The 12,369-nt window shown below is 35.2% G+C and overlaps 2 protein-coding genes across 2 annotated transcripts; one reads left to right on the top strand and one right to left on the bottom strand.

Annotated features, from left to right (window-relative positions):
* Positions 1–1,223: 1,223 nt before the first annotated feature.
* LOC107857419 (protein LURP-one-related 4) lies at positions 1,224–4,169 on the top strand. Its single transcript, XM_047403334.1, has 3 exons — positions 1,224–1,500; positions 2,314–2,541; positions 4,006–4,169. Exons 1-3 carry the CDS (start codon positions 1,261–1,263, stop codon positions 4,123–4,125), a joined length of 588 nt encoding a protein of 195 aa, XP_047259290.1. The 5' UTR covers positions 1,224–1,260; the 3' UTR covers positions 4,126–4,169.
* A 571-nt stretch (positions 4,170–4,740) lies between these two features.
* On the bottom strand, positions 4,741–11,757 carry LOC107854051 (myosin heavy chain, striated muscle-like). Its single transcript, XM_047403333.1, has 9 exons — positions 11,277–11,757; positions 9,478–9,669; positions 9,257–9,379; positions 9,126–9,163; positions 8,913–9,018; positions 6,543–8,732; positions 6,250–6,405; positions 5,966–6,045; positions 4,741–5,190 (listed from the first exon to the last, which is right to left on the bottom strand). Exons 1-9 carry the CDS (start codon positions 11,352–11,354, stop codon positions 4,932–4,934), a joined length of 3,222 nt encoding a protein of 1,073 aa, XP_047259289.1. The 5' UTR covers positions 11,355–11,757; the 3' UTR covers positions 4,741–4,931.
* Between the last annotated feature and the right edge of the window lie 612 nt (positions 11,758–12,369).

Here is a 12,369-nt window from a genome sequence, read left to right as displayed (position 1 = left end):
TGACGCTCCTAAAAATAGAATTGGTATAAGTCATGTAAATTCAGTCAAAAATTTCGTTTTTATATACAATTAATTAATTTCACCAACGCAAATTAAATAAATTAAAAAAAAATTGATAATAGGAAGTTTTAAATTAATTGTTATTGTTATTTCTTAATATTAGTATTAATTTTTTTTTCTTGAGTGGGTTCTACAATAAAGTCATGACACTTCCAAACTTATCAACAAAAATATAAATGTGTGGGGTATGTATGTATATATGGAGAATGACACAAAAATAAACAAAATAAATATTTATTTTATTTTATTTATTATTACTATATCTACCTGTTGTCTCAATTATTTTGTATCTTGTTATTTTGATGCCATATATTATTCTTATAATTCTGCTTCGAAAATATTTTATAGATAGAGTATAGTTTTGTGTGCATCTAATTATTCTCTCTAAACGCACTTATAAGATTATATTGTATATGTTGTTATTGTAGTCGACTCAAGCTTTTAGATGAGCTAAGTTTGGATTATTACGTCCAAATTGATACGCAAATGAATTGTATCGTATCTTTAGCTGAGTTTTTACTGAGACCGCATCTTTATCTGTCTTCTAGCCTACTTTCACGCGATCTTCTCGTATTTTATTTATCCTTATCTGTCTTCTCACCTACTTTCACCTTCTGAAAAATGTAATCGTTTCTAATCTTATCAAATCTGATATGATTACATATCCATTTTAGCATTCACATTTTCGCAACCGTATTCATCTCGCCAGCTCAACATTCACTATCATATAACATAAATTGATCTAATTACTGTTCTATAGAACTTACATTTCACTGTAAATTCATGACGACATATAACTAATTCTATATGTACTAATGAATAAAGCATCTAGCACTCCTGAATTATAATTAAATTTGCTACGATACACTCTAATTTTACGAGGTCCTATTACCCTCATGAACTAAATTTTATCGTGTTTTTATCAATTTTTTTGCAGCCACTTTGATTATAGTTCGAGATGCTTATCTCTCTACTATGTTTTCTTAGAATAAATCCTCAGTCAAATTTGTACACAAACGTCTTCTAGGTCAATGTTCATTAATTAACATATAGTTTTATAAATATATTTTTTACCATATTTTATTCTAACATATATTATATATATATATATATATACACACACATACCGTTTCTATCATTTATTCGAAACTATTTCTACTTCTTCTTGTTTTTAATTCCTTCAAACTCTTTCCATTAATTATGGCTAAAATATGTCCAGAATTAATGTTACAACAATCTTCTTCTTGTTGTTATGTTACATCCATAAAAGAAACATTTACTGTATGGATGCAATCATTATTATTCCATGGAAATGGTTGTACTGTTTTTAATTCGAAAGGTGAAATTGTATTTAGAGTTGATAATTACCAAGAAAGTTGTAGAAATGAAATTTGTCTTATGGATTTCAAAGGCCAAGTTCTCGTCTCCATTAAAAGAGAGGTAATTAGTTTAGATTTTTGTTGTTATTCATAAGAGACGGCTTCAAGTGATGATATATACTCCAACCGAGAGACGGAGTTGAAAGTTTTAAATTTTATATTCTGGTGGGAGGATAGTGACGTTTAACTTCACATACTAATAGGATTATTAATAAAAGTAACATGTATTAATTTGGATGTTGTTCTTAAAACGTTATTTATTAATATAAAGTTTGTGTTGTTTAGTTCAAAATTCTAAAATATTTCTTGTAAAAATGAGATAAATTTATTATTATTATTTAGATATTTTTTAAAAATGCATTTCACAATTTTCATTATTATTTCAAGTGAATTTGAAATTGTAGAGTTAACTATTAAAAATTGTGAGGCCTTAAAATTTTGGGGATCTGAAGCGAGTCCTTTAGTAGCTTTAGTAATTATGATAAAGTAAATTGTGATATGATGTGGTGTTACGGTCAGAAAATCACTAATTTTCGACGGATGTTTCATTGAAATTTGGCTAATCAGTAAGGGATTTTTGTTGGAAATACTGTCGATGAATCAATTTCCTACTAAATAATTTTCGTCAGAAATTAGCAATTTTCTGATAGCATGTTTAAATATAAGAAAATATGTCATTTTTTTTCACAATTATCTTAATCCTTAACTTGTCACTATTGCTTTAATTAGTCAACAATTAGACATTACTATCAATCTTTAATACTCAAAAATTTCATTCAAACATTATCTTTGATATATTAACATTATTATTATTACTATTATTAATTTTTAAATAATATTATTCTCTTGTTTTTTTTTTTGTTTTTTTTTTCAGAAACTAAGATTATTTGGTCGTTGGAATGGCTATAATTCATATGGTGGAGTTAAAGGAAAGCCATTATTTCAAATAAGAAGAAATTATGATATTTTTTCAAGAGAAAATGTCATATGTGATTTTGGTTATGATGAAAATAATTTAGGAATTAATTGCTACAAAATTCAACAATTGGATAAAAAATCATCGTATAAAGTTACAAATTCAATTGGCCAAGTTGTTGCTGAGGTTAGTATCAGTGTATTTTAACATGTTATAGCAGATAATATTTTTTAATTTTTTGATTTACTATATAGTATCCCTTTTATGGACGGTTATATATGGTGATAAGAAATAGACCTTAGGCCGACTTACCTTAAATTTGGCTCTGATCGATATCATTATAAGAAGAGCAAGCTCGTTAGGTGAGGATTATCTAGTACCATATAATAACGAGTCAAATTTTCCTTTCTATAGTTGTCGCAATACATCCATGACTGAACATTAGGAGCGTGAACAACGTATGAATTTAGATATCATGATACAAAGTAGACCTTAGGGCGACTTACCTTAAGTTTGGCTCTGATCGATAGCATTAGAAGAAGAGCGAGCTCGTAAGGTGAAGATTATCTAGTACCCTATAATAAGGAGTTAAATTTTCCTTTCTATAGTTATCGCGACTCGTCCATAACTGGACATTTGAAGCGTGAACAACGTATGAACTTGGATACCATGATAAGAAGTAGACCTTAGGCCGACTTACCTTAAGTTTGGCTCTGATCGAGCGAGCTCTCTCAAAAGCCTACCGACACATCCACGACTGGACATTTAGTGCATGAACAATATATGAACTTTGTTAACATGATAAGAAGTACATCTCGAGTCTCACTCTATCTCAAAAGCTAATTTAAGAAGTGATGATCGATCGTTCAAGAATATATAAAGAGACAATTTTTTTCATCCAGCTTGATATATAGTATTAAAGAGATAAGCATTCAGTACCTCCCCAAATTATGACCAAAATTGCTACAACACGTTCCAACTTCATAGGGGTCCTATTACCTCCCCCTCGAAACTCAATTTTAGCGTATTTTTATCACCCTTTTGTACTGATTTGACACCTTCATTACAAAAAAAAAAAAAAAAAAAAAAGACCCCCGTCAAAGATATCACGTCAGCTAAAATATTTGACAAAAATACGCTAAATTTTAGTTCAAAGGGGTAATAGGACTTTCGTGAAATTGAAGTATGTTGTAGTAAATTTAATCATAGTTCAGAGAGAGGTACCAGATGCTTTACTCAGTATTAAAATTTATTTATATACTATATCAAAGTTAAATTCTTTAAGGTAATTAGTTTCGATATCCTAAAATGCACTATTTTCATCTTGAATTATGCACGAAATTGCTGAGCCACATTCGAACTTTAGGAGGGTCCTGGACTAATTAAAATCGTATTTTTTGTAACCTTAGTGTCTACGTGGCACATACGTGTGCCTTCAGTGTGTTGATTCACTGATGTGTCATGCATGTATGTGTCACGTATGTACCACGTAGGCACTAAGGTTGACAAAAAAATATTCTTAATTAGTCCAAGGGGTAATAGGACGGACCCTCTTAAAATTTGGATGTAGCTCAACAATTTCGTGTATAGTTAAGAATGGAAACAGAGAATTTTCCCATTCTAATTTTTTTTTTTTGGGTGATTTTTTAGGTAAATCAAAAGCAATCATCAAGAGGATTTGGCTATGGTGAAGATGTGTTAACCCTAGAAGTTGAACCCTATATAGACCACTCAATAATTGTTGCTCTTGTAACAATATGTGAATTGTGATACATGGCAAATTATAAACAATATTAATTATTACATTATGTTAATTTATTTGTATATATCGTTTTTGTACAGAAGTCATGCTAATCTTATACGGTATTATGTAATTTCTCTTTATATATAAGGAGATATCAAAATTACGCGTGAAATATATATATATATATATGGGAAATTGCTCTGTTTCCACCTTGAACTATACACAAAATTGTTGAGACACACCCGAACTTTAGGAGGGTCCTATTATCCCTGAACTAATTAAAATCGTATTTTCAGCAATCTTAGCGCCTACGTGGCACATCCGTAAATCAACATACTGAAGGTCCACATAGGCACTAAGGTTTCCAAAAATACGATTTTAATTAGTTCAGGGGTAATAGGACCCTCCTAAAGTTCGGGTGTGTCTCAACAATTTCGTGTATAGTTTAGGGTGAATTGATACATGGTGTATAATCATGATGTCCGAATCAACTTTCCCGCACCTCGACTAAATCAACCAGATACCTACCACCTCCCACCAGCAACCATAAAGCACTTATTTGTATAAAAAAAATTCAGTAGATATCAAATAACTCTGTCCATCGGGCACATGAAAAACATCATCAAACTTTTTTCCCTCTCTTGTGAAAGAATCTCTTCATAAATATAAAATACCATCATTCATTACTTACACATCTTATTTCTCAAGGAGTTGTGAACTATATACTAAAACTATTCATAATATTTTGTACCTTAACTGACTTTGTGCAAGAACAAAATAAATATAGAAGAATATGCAAAAAAAAAATTAAAAAAAATTATAAATTCATTGCCTATACTTGTATCGATTTTATGAGTTCTTTTTTCGCGCTCTTAATGTTCCTCAGTTTCATCGCGAGCTTCTGTCTTTCGCCTTCTACTTCTGCAAATTTGAGGCTTATTTCGGAATATCTACCTTGCATTTCTTTCAATTCAACTTCCATTAACTTGTTCTTCTCCCTCAGTAGCTCCGTTTCGTGTGATAGTTCTTCGAGATTTATAGCATTGGATGTCGTGCTTTGTATGTCCTCGTCCGAACAACAGCTGTTGTTGCTGCATTTGTATAGGCATTGGCAATTAGGAATGTAGAAGAGATAGATAATTATAGCGGAGACGTCTAGGATAATTAGTCTTGGACAGTTTATTCACGGGAATGTGTATGTATAGTCAAAAAATGAACCGCCACTCAAATAGTGTTACGTTCACTCACTAGTGATAAGAAATGAAGAAAAGGACAATGCGGTACACTAAAGCTCCCGCTAAGGGGGGTCCCGGGGAAGGGCTAGACCACAAGGGTCTATAACTAGTGTTACGAGTTAAGAATATAAATTCATCTTTGACAAAAGTTATTTGAGTTGTAACTGGTAAAGTTGTTGCCATGTGACCAGGAGGTCACGGGTTCAAGCCTTGGAAACAGCCTCTGGCGGAAATGCAAGGTAAAGGTTGCGTATAATACACCCTTGTGGTGGGGCCCTTTCCCCGGACACTGCACACAGCAGTAGCTTTAGTGCACCGGGCTGCCCTTTTTTATTTGAGCACATGTTGCTCGGAATCTCCAAAAATGTTGCGACACATGTTGGATCTTCCAAAAATGCATTACTTTTGGAGGGTCCTACATGCACCTAGCGACACTGTTGAAGGTCCGAGCAACAGCTCATCCTAATCTCTGTCAAGATTACTAGCACTGTCCTATTATTTCTATAATGGAGTCCGTCATTTACTGACGGATTTGTTGGGATTTTTCTTTATTATAATTGGAAGAAAATAATCGAAACATGGATTTGAGCAGGATTAAGGATCAATCTTGAATGCAAGACGGGACTCATACCTCTCTGTCGACACTGTTTGACAGGGACTTTCATCTTCCGAGCACATTGTAGTCGCAAGATTTAGCTCTTCCGTAGCCACCTGCATCAACATACCATCAGTCAGACGCTCTTTAATAAGAGTCAAACTGTGTGACAATCGTATCATTATCGATTCAGATCTGAACTGGACACGTCAATCATGTCTAGTTCGAACATCATTTTTGCTGTCTTTGATGTTTAGAGAAGCGAATTATATAATTTTCGTGACAGCGCTCGTGTAGAAGATAAGTTTCTTGCTGCTAACCTTATGGGAGTTTTGTTCGCGGAGCCTTTCTATGTTCTGTCGGAATTCTTCCAATCTTCTTTCTAACTCTTCGATTTTGTCTTGAAGACCTTTCTCCTTCTCCACAAACGATTTCATTGCATTATCAAGTGCATTTTCCTTCAGCTTGATCTGACCCTGTGATGATGAAACAACAACTAAGATTGATCATATTCATCGAGATTAATTACATGAACGTTTACGAACCATACGAATAAATCAAGTCCAACGATTTACAACGACATTTAGGTAGATCAAATGTAGGTGAATATTACCTCAAGCAACTTTATTCTCTCTATTAGATGACTATTAGCTTCCGTGAGCTTTTCGTCAAAACTATTCAATGCATCCTCTTTCTTCTTCAGATCATCTTCTAATCGGAACACTTGCTTTCTCAAATTTTCTTTCTCCAATTCGTCTTCAAACAAAGAGTTCTTCATTTCATTACATTCAGATATAAGGATATCCACTTCCAAATGCAGTTCTAAAATTAATGTCTCCTTATCATCGATAAGAGACCTCGTGGCGTTTAGTTCCTTCAGATTATCCATAGCTTCTTTTTCCGCTAAAGCCAACCTAGTTTCCAGTTCTTTTTTTTCAAAATGACCTTGCTCGACAAGCAATTGCATGTTCTCAATTGATTTCCTCGTATTCTCCAACTCATCCATTAGCATATTCTTCTGTTCAGCATGCTGAGAGAGGATATTCTTGTCCGATAATAGATTTTTAATCTCGACTTCAAGAGAGATGATTTTCTGCGACAAGTGCTGCTCAGTTTCTTTAGCCAGCTCTTCTTGTTTTTCTAGTTGCTCGGATTTTCCTTCAATTTCCGACTGCAACCTTTCCATTTGACCTGTCAAAGTAGCTACCTGGCTAGAAAGCTCGAGCATCTTTTCTTCATAATGCACTCTGATTGACCAGAGCTCCTCAGATGATTTTCGAAGAGTCTCTTCCAAATGAGTTTTCTGTAGACGTAGCTCATTAGCTTCAAGTAACGCTTTAGTAGCCAACTTTTCGCTCGCTTCTAATGAGCAGGTCATTTGCGTAGAGAGACTTTTAAGTTCCTCCTGAAGCAGCTCCGCTGTACTAGCATTGTGCCGTCTTGTCTTCCTCAGTTCTTCTTCAGCTCGTATTGCTCTCTGCTCTTGTTGGACTTTATCACGAGAAAGAGTATCCAGATCAGCTTCAAATACCTGTGTTTGCTTTTCCAGTTCTTCATCTAGGCTACTGACTTGAGCTTCGAGCTCGATTATGGTAACCAAAGAATCGGAGAGTTCTTTTGCTTGCTTCGCCAGTTCATTCTCCAAACTCGTAATCCGGCCTTCAAGTTCGCTTACAGTTGCATAAGAAGTTGCACATTCATATTGCAGCTTCAGTTGCTCCTGAATCTCGCTTTGCTCGAGTTTGTACAACATATCATGGTTTTCTTGCTTCAGTATCTCATTGTCGAGGACGAGTTGCTCCATCTGCATCTCTAACTCATCTCTTTCTCTCCTGTATATCTCGATTTCACCGTGCAGGTTCGTGATCTTTTGCTCCAGCATATACATGTCCTTGACGTCACTATGCTCTCTCACGAGCTGCTCTAGTGCTTTTTGCTCTTCGTCATCTTCATCAGTCGTCATTTCATGCTTGGAGATAACATCCGGAAACTTTTCAGCATCACAAGATGTCGTTGATTTGTTGGAAAGGCTAACGTTTTCTTTGTTCTTCTGCTCTAACATTTCGTCCAAATCGCGCACAGCAAGAATTAACTCGGAATTCGACTCTTGCGTCTTCTGAAGTTGTACTTCCAGATTTGCATTAAGGTCCTTTTGATAAGCCAATTCTTGCCGTAGTTCACCGACAAGAGTTTGAAGATCCCCTCTTTCATGTAGCAACTTGTCTTTTGATTTCGCCTCGTTTAAACGTCTTTGGGAGGCTTTAAGTTTATCACATTCTTCCTTGAGAGCGTCTCGTTCTTTTCTCAGGCTAGCAACCTCTTTCGAGAGATCCTGACCTCTTTTGCACTCCTTGACAATTTGTTTACGCAAGGATTGAAGTTCCAAGTCCGACACTTCTACCTGCCTAGCAAAACCGGCGAGCTCAGATTTTAGCTTCGCGACAACAATATCTGACGCTTCTTGTGATGCTAATCTACGAAGAGTTTCTCTTGGAGTACCCGAAGAGCCATCTGTACTTGCTTCAAGAGCGGAACCCCCCAACCATTCTAATTGCTGAATTTCTTCGGAAATTGTTGTAGAGGCATCAATGCTGGGGTTCCGAGGAACCAAAGAGTGATTAGGAGAGGACGGGAAGTTTATGTCATCCTGATGGTCACTGTTGGTGTTCGTAATGAATTGCCGAGGCATACCAAGCCCTGTGCTGCTCCCAGAACTGGACGTGGTAATATCAGATTCACCTGATGCCCCGCGGTTGCTATTAAGTTCACCATTGCGCAAAATTGGTTTGTTGATCAGATCGTCCTATGAAATCCAAGCACAGACAAGCAAAGAAGACAATTTATCAGTCCGAAAGAAAAAAGGGCAGCCCGGAGCACTAAAGCTCGGTGTAGCGCACGCAAACGAAGCAAAATTGCTAGCACTAAATTTGCTTCAAATCAAACTCATGTCTGAGGGTCAATCGTCGGATCTTCATTTCCTTACCTCCGCAGAATTGCTTGTAACGCTAGCGTCTACATCGTCATAGCTTAGCTGCGTCCTCAAGGTCATATCATCGGAACTTGGTTTTGCATTTTCGATTTCTTCAATGCTGAGAAGCACCAAAAAGTATTTTCAAAATTAGTTTAGATTCGACATCACGCAAGAACCAAAAACTTAGAAGAAAATCATGGATGACATAGGGAAACTCGACAGCACCTTTGATCAGAAGAATCTTGAATCCTCTGTATCGAAACCTATGGACAACGACATTATTTAAAATCCAATCAGGTCAAAAGCTCCAAAAGATCAAGCAATCTTATTTATGCATGAATAGACGAGAGACTTACGTGTAATAAAGCTCCCGATTTTGAATTTTTGAGTGGAAGAGAAACGGAGGAGATCTTAGACGCCTCTGCATAATTCGAGAAATCAATCGAAGCTTCTCCAACGAATCCGGACTTTGATGACCCCTAACAAAGTATACATCGAAACAAATTATGTAAGTTGCTTGCTAACGGTGACATCAATGCAGCGTAAAAATCTTAAAAGACTCGAAAATGCAGCTTACAGTTCCTAGGATGAAGTAATAGATTTTTTCGTGAATCTTCCCCGACTTTGGTTCTTGAATGAACGTTACGGTTTCAAGAACTGCTTTCTCCCAGTAACAGCTCCCATCACGAACCGGTGCCTTCTCTAATTTTAACGTTGGCTTACCCACATCAGCAGGGACAACAGATATCATCAACGCATCTCCCGCTACCTATAGCACACAAACAAATTAATCCGTTATGCTTTAAATGAACGCCAATCTTTCGATCACCCTATAGAAACTCGATAAGGAAAGAAAGAAGAACGAGAAACAGAAAAGAAAAGCGAGGCGTGATAGCATCACTGTATCAAAATCGTGATTGCTGACTTATTGGATACAACGAACTTTTTATACGTTGCCTTGAAAAAAGTGTCCGATTTGAAGTGAAACAAATCGAAGGAAAATGCAGGCAGAAAACAGTTTGTTTCCTTGTCTCGAATCCAAATTATCGGGTCGATTATATGAATCCTTTATATTTTTTTCGACTTGATTCGACACCATGCCATTCTAAAATTAAATAAGTTATCTTCCAATGCCAAATTATTGATCGATGGAACACACGTTTAAATTTTATGATATTCACAATGTAACACTTGAATCCCAAATAAAAAAGCAGTTCCACTTTCTTTACGTTATATATAACCGTAGCATTAGGTCCAGCTTGCACGCACCCCAACCAATTCGACAACGTACTTCCTACCTCTCACCAGTACAAGTACCGGATAACTCCATCAAACAGATGAGAAAAAATCACCCGATATTTTTGCCTCAAGTAAGAATTGAACAGTTCTCAACCCACCTATCCTAGTATATAGCAACGACAACTATACTACATCAACAACAAAATAACCAGGGTAGTCCTATGTTGCTCGGACTAAAGAAGGGCAGCCCCTGCACTAAAGCTCCCGCTATGTGCAGGGTTCGGAGAAGGGCTCCACCACAAAGGTGTATTGTACGCAGCCTTACCTTGCATTTCTGCCAGAGGTTGTTTCCAAGGCTTGAATCTGTGACCTCCTGGTCATATGGCAGCAACCTATGTTGCTCTGACCCACCAAACATATTTTTGTACCCGTGATCCTCCAAAAATGTGGACATCAATAACGTTGAAGAGTCCGAGCAACATAGGTGTAGTCCCAACAAGTGGGGTCTAGGTAGGGTAGGGAGCGACCAAGCGTAGAGTGTATACAAACCTTACCCGTATCTCCCTATCTCAAAGTAGAAAGACCATTTTCGATAAGATCCTCAGCTCAACAATAACAGTATTCCAAAAAGGGCAGTCCGATGCACTAAAGCTTCAGCTATGCACAGGGTGTGGGGAATGGCCCCACCACAAGGGTGTAGTGTAGTGTACGCAGTCTTACCTTGCATTTCTGCAAGAGGCTGTTTCCAAGCTTGAACCTGTGACCTCCTGATCACATGACAGCAACTTTACTAGTTACTCCAAGTCATCCCTTCAAAAAATGAAATAACAAAAGTACAAGAAACAACACATAGTAACAGAACAATGCTACATACAAAAGCAAAGACAACTATAGCAATGCAAAAAAAAAAAAAATGAATTTGTGTCAAAAATTTAATATTTTTCAAGTTCTTTTTTCCTTTAACCTTTCTACAACCTAATCAATCAAATCATCAATCAAATCTTCCAACATTTTCAACACTAATTTACAAAAAATTAAAAATACCAAAAACCAACACAAACGTTAATAAAAATACAATCTTGAAACTAAAATATTCAATAAATATTAAAAAAAATATTTTTATTTTATTTTTTTTACCTGAGTTGCATGAAACTGTAACTTTAATACAACTTTGATCTTGTTCTTCTCACTCCTCCATCTAGCTGACTTAAACATTTTCTTTTTTCCACTTTTACCCTCACTTCAACTCATTTATTACAAAACCCAATTCACAAATTCTCACCGGAGCTCACCCTTTCCGGTCACCGGAGCTCCGGCTACTCTACCGGAAAATCACCATAAGCTAAAAAAAACCACCAATTTCAATAAAATAAAAAATACCCAAATCGTATTTTTCACTGTAAAACACAAAAATGAAGAAAAAATTGATAGAAATGAGTCAAAAATACAATTTTTTTAATTTTTTTTGGATTTTTGGGATTGAAAAGTGATGAATTTTGATGAATTAATGGGTTAAGAAGGGAGAATAGGGTAGATCTGAAGTGGGTTTGGAAGATTTAATGGAGTTTTTTGGAAGATTTTACACACACACAGTTGTTCTATGGTTCTCTCTATTATATCTTTTTTGCATGTAATAGTTTAATATAATATTCATATAATATATTCTTTAAAAAAAAAAGAAAACTTTGGGGATATAATGATTGGTTTTATTGTTTTTTTTTTAAATTGTCATTATGATTATAATAAATTGAGGAAAAGAAATTAAAGGCATAATACGTCTATTTAAAGTTGAAACAAGTAGACGTACGCATCCTATGTGACATAACGCATTTAGGATGTAATAAATGTGCATAAATAGACGCTTAAATCTATTTAAAGTTGAATACACGCAGACGTACGCGTCTTAGGCGACGAATATGTCCACTTATTTAACTTTATATAAATTTAAGTGTCTATTTATAATTATCGAAAGTTGAATCACATAAATATCAGGTGACCCCAAATTAAAGAATGATAGTATTATACCAAATTCATATGATGTATTACTTTCTTCTTCTTTTTCAACTTTATGGAAATAATGATTGGCTTTATTTTTTTATTTTTTTGTCATTATGATCATAAATAGAAAAAAAAAAATATTGTAAGTGAAGTTTCTTTATATGCTTTATGCCGACAAATCCGTTATTAGGCATAATCAATATAACATATCATAATAATTCCATTAATAAAG

This window comes from Capsicum annuum, unplaced genomic scaffold (assembly GCF_002878395.1).
Source record: "Capsicum annuum cultivar UCD-10X-F1 unplaced genomic scaffold, UCD10Xv1.1 ctg3868, whole genome shotgun sequence".
Classification (NCBI taxonomy): domain Eukaryota; kingdom Viridiplantae; phylum Streptophyta; class Magnoliopsida; order Solanales; family Solanaceae; genus Capsicum; species Capsicum annuum.
Note: the sequence above shows the minus strand (reverse complement) of the source record. Positions and strands in the feature narration are given on the sequence as shown.

Bases quoted from the DNA above. Each gene is read 5' to 3' on its own strand.
- LOC107857419 (XM_047403334.1), top strand. From the start codon at position 1,261: ATGGCTAAAATATGTCCAGAATTAATGTTACAACAATCTTCTTCTTGT. The intron at 1,501-2,313 runs GTAATTAGTTTA...TTTTTTTTTCAG, and splicing joins TCGTCTCCATTAAAAGAGAG to AAACTAAGATTATTTGGTCG. The intron at 2,542-4,005 runs GTTAGTATCAGT...GTGATTTTTTAG, and splicing joins TTGGCCAAGTTGTTGCTGAG to GTAAATCAAAAGCAATCATC.
- LOC107854051 (XM_047403333.1), bottom strand. From the start codon at position 11,354: ATGTTTAAGTCAGCTAGATGGAGGAGTGAGAAGAACAAGATCAAAGTT. The intron at 9,380-9,477 runs GTAAGCTGCATT...ATACTTTGTTAG, and splicing joins ATTACTTCATCCTAGGAACT to GGGTCATCAAAGTCCGGATT. The intron at 6,406-6,542 runs GTAATATTCACC...TCATCATCACAG, and splicing joins AGAGAATAAAGTTGCTTGAG to GGTCAGATCAAGCTGAAGGA.